The sequence below is a fragment of the Myxocyprinus asiaticus genome, chromosome 29, assembly GCF_019703515.2.
Source record: "Myxocyprinus asiaticus isolate MX2 ecotype Aquarium Trade chromosome 29, UBuf_Myxa_2, whole genome shotgun sequence".
NCBI classification, from domain to species: domain Eukaryota; kingdom Metazoa; phylum Chordata; class Actinopteri; order Cypriniformes; family Catostomidae; genus Myxocyprinus; species Myxocyprinus asiaticus.
In genome coordinates, this window is record NC_059372.1 from 33247641 (window position 1) to 33265791 (window position 18151).

Here is an 18151-nt window from a genome sequence, read left to right on the forward strand (position 1 = left end):
CAGCCTCCCACGCCCTCCCACTCGCCTCTTCTGTGACTCCTTAGGGAGTACATAAGAAGCATGATGGGGCCGCGAGGTCGAGCAGGATGAATTTGAGGTGGACATCGTGCTGGCACACGCCCTGCGAGCCCCTCAATCTCCATGTACTGCATCTATGCTGATACAATATGTGCGTGACGACCTTCGGCCCTCTGCTGGAGCACACAACCAATTATGATGCTGGGGATGATGTTATGTCTCTCGCCGCATCTGGCGAGTAGTCAATGGATGACGTTGCCACCCCTTCCCCCAGCGAGGGCAAGGAGCATCCACTCTCCACTGACAAGGAGATGCTTCGCGTACTTTCAAGGGCAGTCGAAGAGCTCGGTCTAGATTGGTCTCCTCCAGAGGAACCTGAAATATCTCGCCTTGAATGGTTCCTACAGTCCAGATGCCATCAAGTGACTGCGTTCTGCAGATCTGCCCCATTCTTCCCGGAAGTTCATAACGAACTTAAAAATCCTTGCGCGCCCTATTCATCTCGCTCGCACAGTGATTCCACTCGCCTCAGCAATACTCACAAGCTATGAGACATTTCATGCTGAAACAGAGCAGTACTGCAACACAACCGGCATGCTCTGTCTTGAATCAGTGCCTGGCTAAAAACCCCAAGCCTGCTTTCTCAGTGCCGCCAAAAGTCGGCGACGAGCCGCGCAAGCCGTGGCCCAAAAGAATGCAGCCACTTAAGTGCAAGCCCCGCACCGATAGGAAAATCCCCCACGCAGCAAAAGCACTCCTGATGGGCACAGCCCTATGAAGCAAAACGCAGACCCTGCCGTTCCTTCTGGGCCTGTCCCAAAGAAGGCTCGATTAGAGACACGCGATGCTGTTCCCCTCTTCCTCACAGCTGTTTGTCGGGAAAGGGATATTGTTGTTCAAAATGTTTGTGTCTGACATTCAATCACATGCAATAAAGGATGCAAAAAAGAGTACAGCGCTCATTGCGAATGCACGAGACGCTCACAATTTTTCAATAAAGAGCTCTCTTCCACTTCAAAGCCCACACATTATGCACAATGCTTCCCTATGGCGAGCGGCGCATTATGTCATACAATGAACAAACCAGGTAGCCCTCTGTCCCATTACGCGGACTCATGGCGAGCCCTTACGGGTGTTTACAACTGGTTGCTAAAAACGATTGAACATGGTTATATGATCCAATTTGCACTTCGGCCACCCCGTCTCAATAGTGTTCTGTCTTCCACGGTTCCGTCCGAAGATGCGCTGGTGTTGTGAGCCGAAATACACGCAAAAGGTATCTATCGCGTCTTCTCGCAAAGGACGCGATAGAGGTTGTTCCAGTTTGTCAAGCCCACAAAGGTTTTACAGCCGTTATTTTCTTGTCCCAAAGAAAGATGGTGGGCTTCGACCAATTTTAGATCTGAGGCATTTGAATCGTGCACTTGCAAAGCACCCATTCAAAATGATTGCTCAGAAGTGGATCTTATCGCACGTTTGCGTCAATAGATCTGAAAGACGCTTACTTTCACCAACACCACAGGATGTTTTTGAGATTTGCATTCGAGGGAACTACATATTAATTCAAAGTCCTGCCCTTTGGATTGTCCCTGGCTCTTCGCATGTTCACAAAGTGCATCAATGCGGTACTCACCCCTCTGAAACTGAGCGGCATGTGCATTTTGAACTACCTCGACGATTGGCTATTACTGGCCCAATCGGAGGATCTATTATGCCAGCACAGGGACTGATTGCTCCAACATCTGAACAGCCTTGGCATTAATGTCTACTGGATGAAGAGCATGCTCTTCCCCCAGCCAACAAATTTCCTTTTTTGGAATTCTTCTCGACTCTGTGAGCAAGCGCGTTTGCGCATCTTATGAGCGAGCGCATTCAGGCCATTCTCCATTGCCTGTCTCAGTTCAAATTTGGGAGAAAACTGAAGCTGTTTCAAAAAGCATTGGGGCTTATGGCGGTAACATCTGCCATCATTCCATTAGGTCTTTTACACGAGACCTCCTCAGTGCTGGCTCAAGTGCCATGAGCCACAACATGCCTGGCCCCAAGGCGCATGCGCATCACTATATCTCGCCTCTGTCTAGCTGCTCTAGCTCCTTGGACAGCTCCTGACTTCTACCAGCAAGGTGTCATGCTGGGGCAGATTTTCAAGTTGGGGTGCGGTGTGCGACGGTCGCCTGGCTTTCTGCGCCTGGACAGGTGCAAAGAGGGCGTGGCACATCAACTGCCTGGAAATGTTGGCTGTTTTCCTAGCCTTGAGGCTTTTCAGTCTGAAATAGCGAATTTTCATGTTCCAATTCGCTCAGACAACATGACAGTTGTGGCATACATAAACCACCGGAATTATGACACGGTTACGTATGTAACGTATGGCGGAATTTGTTCCCTGCCATTGATGAGACTGACGTGTTGCTGCCTCCTGTGGAGCGAGCGTTGTCATCTCTCCTTGTGGGCGACATATGTCCCAGGCCATCTGAATTACAGTGTGGACCTATTGTCACGCCAAGGAACATGCCGGGCGAATGGAGACTTCATCCTCAGACTGTCCTGAGGATTTGGGAAATATTCGGCAAAGCGGAGATCGAACTTTTTGCCTCTGCGGAGAAAGCCCACTGTCCCCTCTAGTACTCCAAGTCCCAAGCTCCGTTGGGAGTGGATGTAGTGGCCCACAAATGACCTGCGAAATGCAAATATGCGTTCCCCCAGTGTGCCTCCTTCACTCTTTCATATGCAAAGTCCGAGAGGACAAGGAAACTATTCTATTGGTTGTACCGAAGTGGTCCAATCAGTCCTGGTTTCCGGAAATGATAGAGATTCTGGATGGTCCTCCATGGGAAATACCACTGAGGAGGGATCTCCTCTCTCATGCGCAGGACACAATCTGGCATCCCCAGCCCAAGCTGTGGAACCTGCATGTGTTTCCCCTGAACGGAGCGAGCTAAACATGACTCAGTCGGTTATGAATACCATTTTGCAGGCTAGAGCGCCGTCTACCAGACTTTACACACTGAAATGGAATGTGTTCACTAATTGGTGCTTTTCACACTGCAGAGACACAGTGAACTGCCCCATATCTAAAGTTCTCACATTTCTTCAAGAGCGACTGGACACAGGGCTCACTCCATCAATGCTCAAAGTCTGTGTGGCGACTATATCTGCATATCATGCACCCGAAGCCGGCACCTCTATAGGCAAACGTGACTTAATCATAAAGCTCCTTAGGGGAGCAAGGCGGCTAAACCCCCCTTGCCTTGCTACAGTTCTGACTTGGGGCCTATCTTTGGTCCTAAAAGCGCTCGTGGGGCCCCCCTTCGAGCCTCTGGACTCGGTTGAATTGCATGTGCTTTTTCTTAAAACCGCATTACTGCTGGCTCTGGCCTCAGTAAAATGGGGGATTTTCAAGCACTGTCAGTCGACAGTTTATTTCTGGAGTTTTGTCCGGATCTTTCAAAAGCCACTGTCAAATCCAGAAAAGGCCATGCGCCTAAGGTTTTAACCGTGCCCTTCAGAGCACAGGTGGTTCACCTACAAGCCTTTTTCACTCCATTTAATTCAGACAAGGAGAAGTCCTTGCATTTGTTATGCTCTGTGCGAGCGTTATACTCATATGTTGAATGCACCCACCAGTTCAGACTTTCTGACCAGCTCTTTGTGTGCTATGGAGAACGCACGAAGGGAATGTCCATCTCCAAGCAAAAACTTTCTCACTGGATCGTTGACGCGATCACCTTGGCTTATGAGTCACAGGGTGAGAATTGCCCAGTTGGTGTTAAAGCACATTCAGCTAGCCTCTTCATGGGCATGGGCGAATGGTGTGTCCTTACAGGACATATGTTTTGCAGCAGGATGGACTTCTGAAAACACATTCGCTAGGTTTTAAAACTTAGACATAAAATCTCTCTTATCGCAAGTCCTCACTGTATAGAGCGCTTGCTATTTTGTTGGCCAAGCATATACTTATGCCCCTCTTCTAAGTACAGGCTCTCTATCATTTCACACATCCACCTGTATTCAGAATGTTGTATTCCCCAAAAAAGTCACAAGCACTTTTATATATAGAAAACTTCATTCCCGACTGGGTTTGTGAAGGGGTTAATTCATACTATACGACTATAGTTCATATATCCATTCTGAGTGTTCCCCTCTTGGCCCACCATGAGGGTCATTCATTTGTGGCATACTCATGTCAGTCTCTGTCCTGGATGACTGCGGCATCATGTTTCCTCTCGGCATGATGGGACTCTGTTCCCCATAGTGTTGGCTTCCTGATGCAATTTCAAGTGTACTGAGTCATGGGGGCCTGGGTAGCTCAGCAAGTAAAGATGCTAACTACTACACCTGGAGTCGCAAGTTTGAATCCAGGGTATGCTGAGTGACTCCAGTCAGGCTTCCTAAGCAACCAATTGGCCCGTTGCTAGGGTGGATAGAGTCACATTGGGTTAACCTCCTTGTGGTCACTATAATGTGGTTCTCGCTCTCAGTGGAGCACGTGGTGAGTTGTGCTTGGATGCCGCGGAGAATAGTGTGAAGCCTCCACACATGCTAGGTCTCCGCAGTTAGCGCTCAACAAGCCACGTGATAAGATGCACTGATTGACTGTCTCAGACGCGGAGGCAACTAAGATTCCTCCTCCACCACCCGGATTGAGGCGAGTCATTACGCCAGCACATTGGGAATTGGGCATTCCAAATTGGGGACAAAAGGGGAGAAAATACCCCCCCCCCCTCCAAAAAAGTGTACTGAGTCGTAAGGGAGCGGCTAGGTTCGCTGAGACGAGGGCAACGAGACATTGCGTAAGTTGGCTGTACTACAGACTCAGAGTTCTTAATGGTGTTTGTGCACCCGCTTTTATACCAGATATCTGCGCGCTAAAAGGGTGGGGCTTAAACACCATCGGCAATTTTAGAATTGCCGTTATTGTAGAAAGGTTTCAACTATATCGTATAGAAGGACACTCCCATAGCGTCAGCCTTCTTACGCAATGTCTCGTTCCCTTCGTCTCAGGGAACCGAGGTTACATACGTAACCGTGACGTTCTCAGTGATGTCATACAATGGCAGTTTATTGTGACCACCTCTTCAAGCTTCAAAAAGACACAAAAGTATAATTCAGAAGTCTAATGAATTATTCAATGAGACTTATGATTGTTATAAAAACATACGTACGTTAAGGTTTGGTGTGAAACAAACTGAAATCTAATGTAGTATTTAGTGAAAATGCTCACTGACAGTTGATCTCCTGTGCGCGTTCATGAGTCTGCATGCGAGCTTTAGAGCTCTTTGCATGAGACCAACATCAGTTAAGCAGCACACGCGAGATGGGGCATTCAAGCGAAAACTCGTTTTGTTACGCTTCAACAGGACCACCAGCGATATTAACAACAGTAAACACAACATGGCTGCACACAAACTAGAGAACAGAACTTACAAACATGTCTGAAGAGGCAATCATCTGTGTACTGTGACTGCCTTCGGGAAGACGAGGTGTGTTTTCTGGAATTTGAAAACAGTGATCATTTTTGTGATTCTGTTTGGTGAAGCTAGTGGCACATTTTTGACACACTTCAGCTTTAAGGAAACAATTTTCACTTTTTACAGTATTCATTAGACGAACATCTCACATGTCTGTATTTTACTACATGATTTGCTCATATTGGTCTCTTTGATATTAGCATCTTGAAGCAAGCATCCTACCAATAATAGTCTCAAGTGTTTTTAAGAGTTCTGTGAGTATCCCAAAGTTGTGCTGCCCACAGCTATTGAATGACAGCTAGGCTTTGATCCAGTGAACAGATCAAAACAGCTCTAAAGAGATTTGTCCAACTCTAGCATCTTAACGTAGTATTGACTAGCATAGTAATTCACTGTTCTTTTCCTCACCTTCAGAAGGCAGCAGTCCTCTGAGACCAGTATTCACCAAACAGCCGGGAAGTATTGTGTTCCCTCTACATCTTAATGAGCCCAGCCGAGAGGTCACCTTCAGCTGTGAGGCCCAGGGACATCCACCGCCATCGTACAGGTGAGATTCTGCATTATAGAATAAACATTTTCTTGTCAGTGATAATCAAGGAAGAAATATTTGCAATTTATATGTTGCTTACAAAAAATATATTTAATCAAAATAGATGGCTACTTTTGAATGGCCGTCAAAGAAGACACAGGCTTTTTGTCCCCTGACAGTAAGTTGTAGTTACAGCATCTGCCAACAGGGGCTAACTGGGCTATGTCAACCAGCCAAACCTTGACTCTTGTTTGACAATCCATAATACTTGATTGACCTGTTCAATAATTTCATCAATGCCACATCTATGATTTATTTCAAGCTTAGTGACCTTGAAAGTTATCCTCTTATTGAGCACATTTGGTATTTCTAACAAGAAGGGAACCCCTTTTCAGGTTTCCATGGAAACATTATTTTATCCAAGACTGAGCCTTTTTTTGCTGGCATTATGAAAGCCCTTTGTATTGTCGCTACAGTCCTTTATTTGACTTATCTTGAGTCAAGACCAATCTGAACCAGTCTTAGCTGGATTGGCCTTTCTCATTCTTTTATTTATTTATTTTGTGCGAGACCCACGCAGAGTCTAATTGGATTTAATTTATATTTAAAAACGAATTCTTCAGCTGCTCCTCTTGTTTATGTGACTGCTCTCTCTTTGGCTCACTCTTGTTCTCGTGTGTGCTTGATTCCCTATCTGTGTGATTTTAATCAGCACACAACTGACTGGTGATTCCATTGCGATGCATATGAGCTGGCCTCATTTTGCTCAGTATACTGATTAGTATCAGAGACTATTTAGCAGAGACGGGCCACTTTTATTAAAGTTAATGGGAGAAATTGGAATACCCAATGGTCAATGGATATAGAAAGGATGTCCCTCCTTACATGTAAAAGAGCCAGTCACCTATTAGACACAGACTTTGCCTGTCAATCAACTTCAGAATGCGCATGCGCATTGCAAGTCAGGAAAATTTTGTTTTTTGGGCGTAATCTGAGGTAAAGAAGCACAATTTAATATTCCATTGTTGTCAGACTTTACTGCTGATTTGAAATACTGTATGTTCTTTGATTGTAATTTTGACCAACCATTTTTGAGATTTCGGTGTTCCCCCATTCAAGTAGATTGGAGCTGCACTATCTGGAAATAATAAATAACTGGAAATAAAAAAATACTGGAAATAGCTTCCCGGGAGTATTCCAAAGATGGCTGCCAGTGGACTGACTTGCTAGAAAGACTTTTAGTATGCAGTTAAAAAGTGGATTCACTGAGATTGTGCTTTGAACATGGACAGTGCTAGGGGTGGGCTTCTGGGCCTAAGTCCTGAATGTTTTAAGTAAAGCCCAAAATATATTTTTATCACATTATCCTTACCCCTAGGTTTCATGCCTGGTTACAAGTTACAAAGTCTTACGCACGTTGCTGTTTATTCTGTGTTTACATTATAAAAAATTGGGTAAAAAAAAATGCTTTGTGGTCATGGCTTCCTTCCATCTAGATAATTCAGTAATACTCGCTGAAAATTTCAGAGACATAACTTCAGAGACAAAAGCTGAATACAGTTATGCTAAAATTTGTAAATGTTTAGGACACAAGCCTGGACTGCTCTTGGGGTTCTTGCAAAACTCTTTATTTAAGGCATGATGCCATGAATTTTGCAACACTTTCCCTTTCTCAGAAGTGCTCATTTTAACAGCTTGCTACTGTAACTTCTAAGCAGGACGTAGTACAATTAGCACTGGAATTTGGAAGCTAGAAGGTCTTTACATGCAGTGATATAAACAATAGACTTTTATATTTTTGATTTGCCTGAAACTAAAGTTAGTGGGATTTTATTATTATTATTATTATTATTATTTTTTTTTTACATTAGTAATATTGAAAGATTAATTTAACCCTTTAAGCTCTGAAGGTGTTTTTAAAGATTTCCTGTTTCAGTGGCATGCCCAAAACGAAAGGCTGATAACTCTACAAGAAAAAAACAAAAAAGAGGGGCAATTGTTTAGTATCATTTTAAAGAAAACTTGTCAAATTTTGTAATGATATAGATTATGATAAATTATGAGACTCTAAGAAACTGCTGAAAATCACACACAAGAAAACTTGAGCCAGAAATTCACTTTTTTCCCCTTATTTTTCTGATTTGACATTATATACTGTATCTCAGGGCGTAAATAAGGTAGCTCCAAAATCTGCTTTTGTTTTGTTCCCAATCATGTCACCTGAAACTTGTAAAATGTTTTTTTTTTTTTCTCAGCCAATCCAAGCTTAAAAGGTTAATTTACAATTAATATTAACAGATAGTGACCTTAGTATTATAAGGTTACATTTTGAGATATAAGGTTTTAAACTTTTTCCAGTTTGATTAGCAGACATGTATAAAAGTTTAATAAAAAGGTAATATTGTACTACCTCTATTTTCGTTTAAACTTATTCAAGGGAAAAGCAGCCAGTCTAAATGTCCAACATCTGTCTACAATCAGCAGAAAATTAAGTTTACTGTGAAGTTAAAATTCTAGACATTGTGTTCTTTCAAACATGTTTTTTAAAAGAGTTTGATTATTAATAAAGATGCATTCAGAAAGTGTGACTGCCCTTGGATTTTTGTAATTCTGTTCAGCTAATAAAATGTACATTTTAATATTTTCACAGCATTTGACTGCAGAATTTGGATGAAGTTTAAATAGATGGAATGTTCCCAACTGCACTGCTTGGGCATTTACTATCCTCATGAGAAATACTCAATATATTCAGAAAATAATATGCCTAGAGCAAGACCTGCAAGAATGCCATTCTAGTGAACCAATTTATTTCTTTATAAAGCGCATCATTGAATTTGAGTGACAGCACAGAGCAAACAGTAGGCTGTTCATGCAAATATATCTTGCCCAAGCCCCATGAATTAACTTGTGCAGCACGGTACAAATTTCTATCAATATATAAAGGTCATAGACATGGCCCTTAGTGTGTGCAAAGAAGATGTGACCTGATGTTTTCAGTGATGTATTGATTTCCAATGTACATATAATCAGACAAGTAATTGACATGGATCACTTCTTTGTGCACATAACAATCAGATGGTCAGCGTACTTTGTAGTAACCTTCTCTGTTTTCTGCTGTTTCGTCAATAAAAATGACCCATGTTTGCTGTGGTATATGCAAAGCAGACTCATTTGTTCTAATTTGTATGCCACAGTGACAAAGAGGTCTAATTTTTCCGGTGATTATGATTTGATAATGTAGAGAGGCACTGATTATGTTACTTGACTGTATTGATTCATTGTGTGAGGACGTACAGACGGGGCTGTTGTAGCTGTGGTTGTGAACTCATGTGTCTCTCTTGGGTATTGTGATGGCATCTAATGCTTTAGGGGTGACTACAGTCATCGATCTGTTGTAGAAGTCATGTCTGTCTGCTTAATAGGTTTTGCTGTTGTAGTTTTTGTGATATATGTTGCATATATAAAACAAGTAGTTCCCAGTTCTGCACATATCAAACAAATACTCTTATTTTCAGTATTTATAAAAAGGCAGAGGCTATTGTACTCTTAGTATATACTGTTATATACCTGTATGTTATTATATTACATTACACTAATACTGTATGTGTTATACTATTATACTAAAATAGATACTGTGTGCAACCCAGTCTAAATACTAACACTATTAGTTAGTTATTTTATTAAGCAGCATAAAATGAAATACAAATATACAGCAGGGCTCGACATTAAGCATTGTCATGTGCTTGTCCTTCATACAAGTAAATTGGTCATTCACTTGTCTGAGTAAAAATGTTACTTGTCTGGAGACAAAAACAAAAGAAAATAAAAAAATAAAAGCCTCCATCATCATCATTTACACCTAATAGGGATTAAGAACACGGTGCAGAAAGACGGTAAATCATTACTCACCCTCAAGCCTGTATGAATTTCTCTCTTCTGAGGAACACAGAATTAGATTTTTGGCAGAATGTTAGACACAGTCACTATTCACTGTCATTGCATCTTTTTTTTTTTCTTCTCCTTAAAATAAAAGTGGATTGAGACATTCTCCCTAACAACTCCTTTTGAGTTCCACGGAAGATAGAAAGTCAGACAGATTTGGAACAACAATAAAGCGAGTAATGATGAAAATTTTTGGTAACACTTCACAATAAGGTTCCATTCATTAACATTAGATAATGCATTGGCTGTCATGAACAAACATTTACATATTTTACAACATTTATCAATCTTAATGTTTGTTACTAAAAATAATAAAATACAATTGTTCATTGTTAGTTCATAGTGCATGAATTAATGTTAACAGGTATAACTTTTTATTTGAATGTATAAAAATGTACTAATATAGCCTACTGTATGTTGGAATTAACATCAACCAAGATTAATAAATTATATACAAGTGGTGTTTATTGTTAGTTCATGTTAACTGATATAGTTAACTAACGTTAACAAATGGAACCTTTCTGTAAAGTGTTACCAAATTTAAATTTTTGGGTAAATCATCTCTTTGAGAATACAAGTCAGTTCTCACCAGTTGCATTAAAAACGGTTGTGTAATATTGACAAAATGCATTGAAAATAATAACAGAAAAAATCCTGAGAGAATCTTGCTGTTAAATCAGTTATGTTGTATATTCAAAACAGATATGCATATTAAAAGATAGATAATGTTTTCATTGTGTGTAATTTATTAATGTTATAGTATTAATAATATTATAATGTATATTGTTATTTACTTATTAAAATTGACTGATTCACATGGCAGAGAAAATACCTCGGATACATACATTAGTTGGAGCTCTAGAAAGATGAGAGATGTAACTGGTGCATAAGTACGTTTTAAGCGTTTCTCTTCACTCTTCAGATGGTATTATTACACAAAGCATTTTTGCAGTTTCTGCCTTTCTTGCTGTTTTATGAGGGAGCGCCACGATGTGACGAGACAAAATTAGATCTCTCCAATATTATGCACTTGCGATGAAGACAGCTTTGTTGATTATAAACAGGAGCAATAGTTTTGTTGCATCGCTTGTTTATAGAGACATGGTACAACACCATCCGCATGTCCAATTAACAGGTTTATGCCCGTTTATATATTTAAAATCTAAAGTTCCGTAAATATGCGCTATGTGTAGATAGATAGATAGATAGAATTTTTCATTGTTTTGTATGGTTCCGCCATAATATTGGGGTGCAAATAGCCACGCTGTGTGACTAGTGCTATTCATACCTGTTGCAAATAGTCACTTCACTATAAAAACGCAAAAGATGAACAAGTTCTGGTACTCCAAGCTTTCCATTCACACTCAACTGCTCTTCCCCCTGTCTTTTATAGGTGGAAAGTGAATGACAGCTTCATTTCCCCTCAACCTGGCTCTCGATACAGCATCTCAGGAGGAAACCTGCGAATCAGCCAGCTCAATAAAGACGATGCTGGTATTTACCAATGTCTTGCCTCCAACTCTTTTGGGATCATTCTCAGCAGAGAGGCTAGCCTCCACATCGCTTGTGAGTCACTGTTATAGTCCATTCTCTTTACAAAAATCACTTCAAAACAGCAGGGTCTATGTCCTTAGTCAGCTTTTCTCCACCATTTGAGGTGGCTTTTTAGATTTTAGTTATACATTTGGGCACAGCAGAAATACTATATAGAATACTGTAGGTGGTACTTATGGGCTCTGAATGTAGTCAGAGTTACTGAAACTACTGTGATAAGCACTGCAAAGAGCAGATGATCCATATTGCATTTGACTCATCAATGATCACTAAAATGAACCATAAACTGAATGTTAGAATTTCTAGAATTATGAAGCATGTACTCTGGATTTTATGTGAATATAGGTTGAGATTAATTTATCAGAAATGACTAAGCGGTATTAGTACTGCAAGAGTTGATTATGTGTCACTAACTATTATATATTGTCAGACAATGACAGTATAACATTATCAACAGCCTATATATACACAGAACTTTATATGCACTCACATTCATTAAGGCAGGCAGGTTTTCTGTATATCATGTTTGGCTATTAGCACTTCAGTCAGGACCACTTCCATCAAATGAATACTTTATTCACTTATAGACAAATTAAGCAATCTGTTGGTTTTGGTGGTATGGTTCTGTTCTGGGCAAACTCTGCCCATCCATGCAGCCATGCATAGACAGAGCAGGGAGTGCAGTGAACCCCCCTCACAGGGATAACGGAACAGATCTAGCAGAAATATTACAACATTGTACAATTTTGTTAATATTCCTGACACTGCAACTTGGTACAATCCTTCATTGCATAATAGATTAAATGACACTTTATAGAACTTCAAATACTGTGTATCAGCTTGAAAATTCAAGAGCAAGGCAGAACAACATATCGAAGACAGGAATTCACACTGGCAATGAATTGTAGTCTTAGAGCACAGAACAACAAGATAGATGTAGAGAAAAACTAAAAGGCAAAGCTGCCATACAAGAAGTGGAGCTGAGGATGGTTTTAAGTGCATCTTGCATCCATGCAATGGAGAGACAGCTAAGGCAATGAATAATTGGAGGACTTAAATAGAACCACTCTGAAAAGCGTCTGAATTGTATTGGTAGATGCATGAGCAGCTGAGCATCAGCTGATTGCAGCTTGAATAACGTGACCTGCCTGAACTGATTCTACGCTTGATATTTAAAGTTTAGTTTTGCTAAAAGACTCAGATTCTACTGTACTTAACGGTGAATACACTAGCAGCACCAAATGGAATAGCAAAACTATTGATTGCTTTCAAACAGATTTCCAGACCAGTGCCCGTAATTTCCATTGGTTGAAAAACAGATAATTCCACCCCAAACTCATGCCAATGGTTGAGTCAGTGTTGCTATGTCAGGCTGGTCGGGATGCTGAAACAAAGTTGGGATAGGAGAAATTATATTAACATTGTACAAATTACACATAAAATTATACTGCCATTATATTGACATTTTAAAGCATCCAGGCTTCAAATTGTGGTTTTGGTTATTGTGAACAAACCAAGCATAAAGTGTTATATGTATATAGGCTGATGGGATCATAGCAGTACTATGGTACTCTTTTGCTCTCTTACAAGATGATATGGGATTTCTGATGGATCTCTGGTGGAAATGTCGGTGAACTTCTCTGTTTTTCTGCTAGCTGGCAGGGATGTGTGCTTGAATTTGAATTGAGGTGTAAAACAGGATGCATAATTTTATTTTGGAAGTAAAATTAAAAAGGAATGCTGCTGTTTGTGTAATTTTTATTAAGATGTTTACATTTTCAGTATGAATTACCCATAAAAATATTATCATACACACAACATGGGATATTTCCAGAAACATCAGACAGTATTGATAGTCAATATTTGAAATGCCAGCTATAGACATTTATTTCATGATAATTAATAAATGAATTTTATTTTATGGACCATGATGGAAGAACACTTAGAGCTCTATTTTTGTGAGTGCGCAAAGCACATCGCAACGCTACAACCATGCGCAACGACTTATCGAATTTCTGTGAGAGCGCTAATTCTAAGTGCAATTTTCATGCTAGCGCAAAGTGCAATTGGTTGTGGGTGGGAGTGTTTGCGCTGACGTGGGTGTATGCATGCAAACTGTGGGTGCATTGTATGTAAATGAATTTGCTATTTTCCTGAGAAATAGTTCATTGCGCTAAAACATTTCAAAGGGACATCTGTTTTCAGCACAATGTCTAAACTCAGTTCCTACATTTTCAGGAGGGAGATTCCATCAGCAGGTGTTAATAAAGTTCATGTCCAAACACTGAAAATAAAGTGGAACATCAAATTATGTCCATGACGATCACAGTTGTAGCTGTTTTATGAAACAAATATTTATGAGATTTGTGTTAAACTATCTATAGGTTATAGGTTATAGTTTATTTTTTGATTATTAGTATTATTAAGTTTATATTTACAATTGTATTTATGATCTAAGATATATTGGTATTTTTCCACCTGTTGTCGTAGAGTGATTTTTAAGTCACTGCAAAAGTAGCCGGTGGAAATGTTTGGATTTGGTATAATTTTTTGACCAATTTGTTATTTTGTTTATAAATTTGTTTCGTTTGACGTGTACTTTAAATTCAATTTGTGTGTTTTTTTGTCAGTAGATGAAAATGATTAATAATACTTACATTCTCTATAAATTAACAGAGCGTAAATCCAAATCCTGACAATAACCACATTTTTCATGCGTATAAAAGGAGCATGTCACTGTCATAGAAATATGCCTGACATTCAAGGAAGCAGTTAATGCACAAAGGAACGTAAGTCCATATTTATATTCTTCGAATTCATTGCATACAGTCCATTTACACTACCAACTTTTTATGAATAAGGTATCTTTGTTATATTGCTGGTGATTGACGGGGAATGGACTACATAATAGGACGCAGACGGTGCCGGAAAAGAACCTCAGAATTAAATTGCACTTGATCCAACCCATTAGCGCGTTGCGCACGCAATTTTGCCAAACCCACTTGCGCCTAGACTTAGCACATGCTTGTACGAAAATACCAGAACATCATGGCTTCAAGCCCACTGACTTTGCACAATCGCACTCGGATTCAGACCGCAGCAAACGTGCACAGTATGAAAACCACCTTAAATTCAGAATTTTGCACATCTGTGATTGACGCTTTGTGATGAATGTGAGGGATTGAGTCCAGCAGTGGCAGTCTTCACTCACATGGTGCCCTAGGTGAGAACAGATCTGAGCCACCCCTCATAAGCCTTTATGAAAATGCCACCCCCTCATATGACTTCCCATGACAAAGTATGGTTTAAGTAATAGTGTTTGATTAATGTCTCGGTTTGCTACTGCAAAGCTACCGTTACTTCCCAACTCAGCTCGGCTCAGCTCAGCTCGTCGGGGCACCCAAGTAAACACTGCTGCCCTAGGCAACTGCTTGTATCGCCTGTGCCTGTATCTGTCACTCAAGTCCAGAGATATATTTCATGCTGCTAAGCTCAGTGTGATCATTCTAACAGCTCTGGCTTCGGTGGAGTTAAAGGGTGGAACATATCTAGATCCCTCGACTTTGTGTTATCAATGTTTTCTCTCAATTATTGTACCTGGACCTAACCTGCCGTGGCTGCCAAATTGATTGGTCTCTTATTGTTTAGCTCTTATAGCAAACCTGAGCATCTGAAAAGCAGCAGGGGAGAATGCTCTAAGACCTTCCATGTTTCTCATATACCAGCCTAAGTATAACAATGTTTAGAGATGTAACGAGTTTGTGAGCTTTGTGACAGGCTGAGAATATTCAGCCACATTTTACTTTATAATGTGGGTTGTTGCAAATGACAGTATTCAAAATACTGGACTTGTGCTGGTGCCATTGTTATATTTTAAAGGAATAGTTGACCCAAAAATGGAAAATTCCATTTAGAAAGCCTATGACTTTCTTAGTTCTCTGGAGCACAAAATGAGAAGCTTGTTTACACTGTTTTTTTCTATACAATGAAAGTGAATGGGAACTATAGGGGCTGTCAAACTCCAAAGCGAACAAAAAGCACCATACAGTAAAAGCATCATAAAAGTAGTCCTTATGACTCATGCACTGTATTTATAGTCTTCCAAAGCCATGCAACAGCTCATTTTGAAAATCACACTGAATTTTAAGTTGTTTTTCTCTGAAAATCTGCATGCAAAATATCACAGCAGTGCTCACCATTCAATTTTAGTCTATGGATAAGGGCAGCTTGGACAAAAAATAATAATAAATACAAATAGCTGCTAAAAATAACTCCTTTTATTTTCCACAGAAGAAAGTCAGTCATACAGAAAGACATGACGGAAGGTAAATGACCAGGAATGATTTTTAAGAGGAAGAGCAATATTTATCACAGTGAATAGATAAGTGGCACACATTAAGAAATATCTGAAAAGCTGCAATAGATACAATACAAAATGTTTGTGCAACTTATTCTTATTATACAATAATAAATACATTATATACATATATATAAAAATATAAATATATTAAAAAACTATATATACTGTATGCATATACCTGTATATCTCAGTTAATTTTAATTTATCAAAATACTACAATTCATTGTTTGTTCATGTAAGTTCATATTGCATTAACTAATGGTAATGTATATACAGGTGCATCTCAATGAATTAGAATGTCGTGGAAAAGTTCATTTATTTCAGTAATTCAACTCAAATTGTGAAACTCGTGTATTAAATAAATTCAATGCACACAGACTGAAGTAGTTTAAGTCTTTGGTTCTTTTAATTGTGATGATTTTGGCTCACATTTAACAAAAACCCACCAATTCACTATCTCAAAAAATTAGAATACATCATAAGACCAATAAAAAAAACATTTTTAGTGAATTGTTGGCCTTCTGGAAAGTATGTTCATTTACTGTATATGTACTCAATACTTGGTAGGGGCTCCTTTTGCTTTAATTACTGCCTCAATTCGGCATGGCATGGAGGTGATCAGTTTGTGGCACTGCTGAGGTGGTATGGAAGCCCAGGTTTCTTTGACAGTGGCCTTCAGCTCATCTGCATTTTTTGGTCTCTTGTTTCTCATTTTCCTCTTGACAATACCCCATAGATTCTCTATGGGGTTCAGGTCTGGTGAGTTTGCTGGCCAGTTAAGCACACCAACACCATGGTCATTTAACCAACTTTTGGTGCTTTTGGCAGTGTGGGCAGATGCCAAATCCTGCTGGAAAATGAAATCAGCATCTTTAAAAAGCTGGTCAGCAGAAGGAAGCATGAAGTGCTCCAAAATTTCTTGGTAAACGGGTGCAGTGACTTTGGTTTTCAAAAAACACAATGGACCAACACCAGCAGATGACATTGCACCCCAAATCATCACAGACTGTGGAAACTTAACACTGGACTTCAAGCAACTTGGGCTATGAGCTTCTCCACCCTTCCTCCAGACTCTAGGACCTTGGTTTCCAAATGAAATACAAAACTTGCTCTCATCTGAAAAGAGGACTTTGGACCACTGGGCAACAGTCCAGTTCTTCTTCTCCTTAGCCCAGGTAAGACGCCTCTGACGTTGTCTGTGGTTCAGGAGTGGCTTAACAAGAGGAATACAACAACTGTAGCCAAATTCCTTGACATGTCTGTGTGTGGTGGCTCTTGATGCCTTGACCCCAGCCTCAGTCCATTCCTTGTGAAGTTCACCCAAATTTTTGAATCGATTTTGCTTGACAATCATAAGGCTGCGGTTCTCTCGGTTGGTTGTGCATCTTTTTCTTCCACACTTTTTCCTTCCACTCAACTTTCTGTTAACATGCTTGGATACAGCACTCTGTGAACAGCCAGCTTCTTTGGCAATGAATGTTTGTGGCTTACCCTCCTTGTGAAGGGTGTCAATGATTGTCTTCTGGACAACTGTCAGATCAGCAGTCTTCCCCATGATTGTGTAGCCTAGTGAACTAAACTGAGAGACCATTTTGAAGGCTCAGGAAACCTTTGCAGGTGTTTTGAGTTGATTAGCTGATTGGCATGTCACCATATTCTAATTTGTTGAGATAGTGAATTGGTTGGTTTTTGTTAAATGTGAGCCAAAATCATCACAGTTAAAAGAACCAAAGACTTAAACTACTTCAGTCTGTGTGCACTGAATTTATTTAATACACGAGTTTCACAATTTGAGTTGAATTACTGAAATAAATGAACTTTTCCACGACATTCTAATTTATTGAGATGCACCTGTAACCTTTAATGTAAAAAAAAACAAACAAACGTATTAGTAGAGTATATATTTTAGTATATGTAGAGATTAACATTATCAAAGAATAATGAATGCTGTAAAAGTGTTATTCACTGTTAGTTTAACTAGTTAAGTAATGTAAACCAGTAGATCCTTATTTGTAATGTGTTACCAAAAATCCAATAATCACCACTGGATATATATTTGGTATCCTTTTGCTTGATTACTTTATAGCAAAGGTTCTCAAACTTTCTCGGCCCAATACCCAAATATTTACCTGGGACCCACACTTACAAAATGTGCAATATGCTGTAATTACTATATCCATTGATTTATACAGAGACACACACATACAAAAGACAGACTCTAAACAGAACTCCTTAACAGCAAAGCAAAACGCCAGTACAGGAACAAGATTGAAGGACAGT

General features: G+C 39.8%; 1 protein-coding gene across 1 annotated transcript in view; it reads left to right on the forward strand.

The window, feature by feature from the left end:
- cntn3a.1 (contactin 3a, tandem duplicate 1) overlaps window positions 1-18151 on the forward strand; it is a 139790-nt gene that overhangs the window by 34333 nt on the left and 87306 nt on the right. The window contains exons 3-4 of the mRNA XM_051662872.1: window positions 5901-6033; window positions 11351-11523. Of these exons, the coding sequence (XP_051518832.1) occupies window positions 5901-6033; window positions 11351-11523 (306 nt within the window). The remainder of the gene's footprint in view (window positions 1-5900; window positions 6034-11350; window positions 11524-18151) is intronic.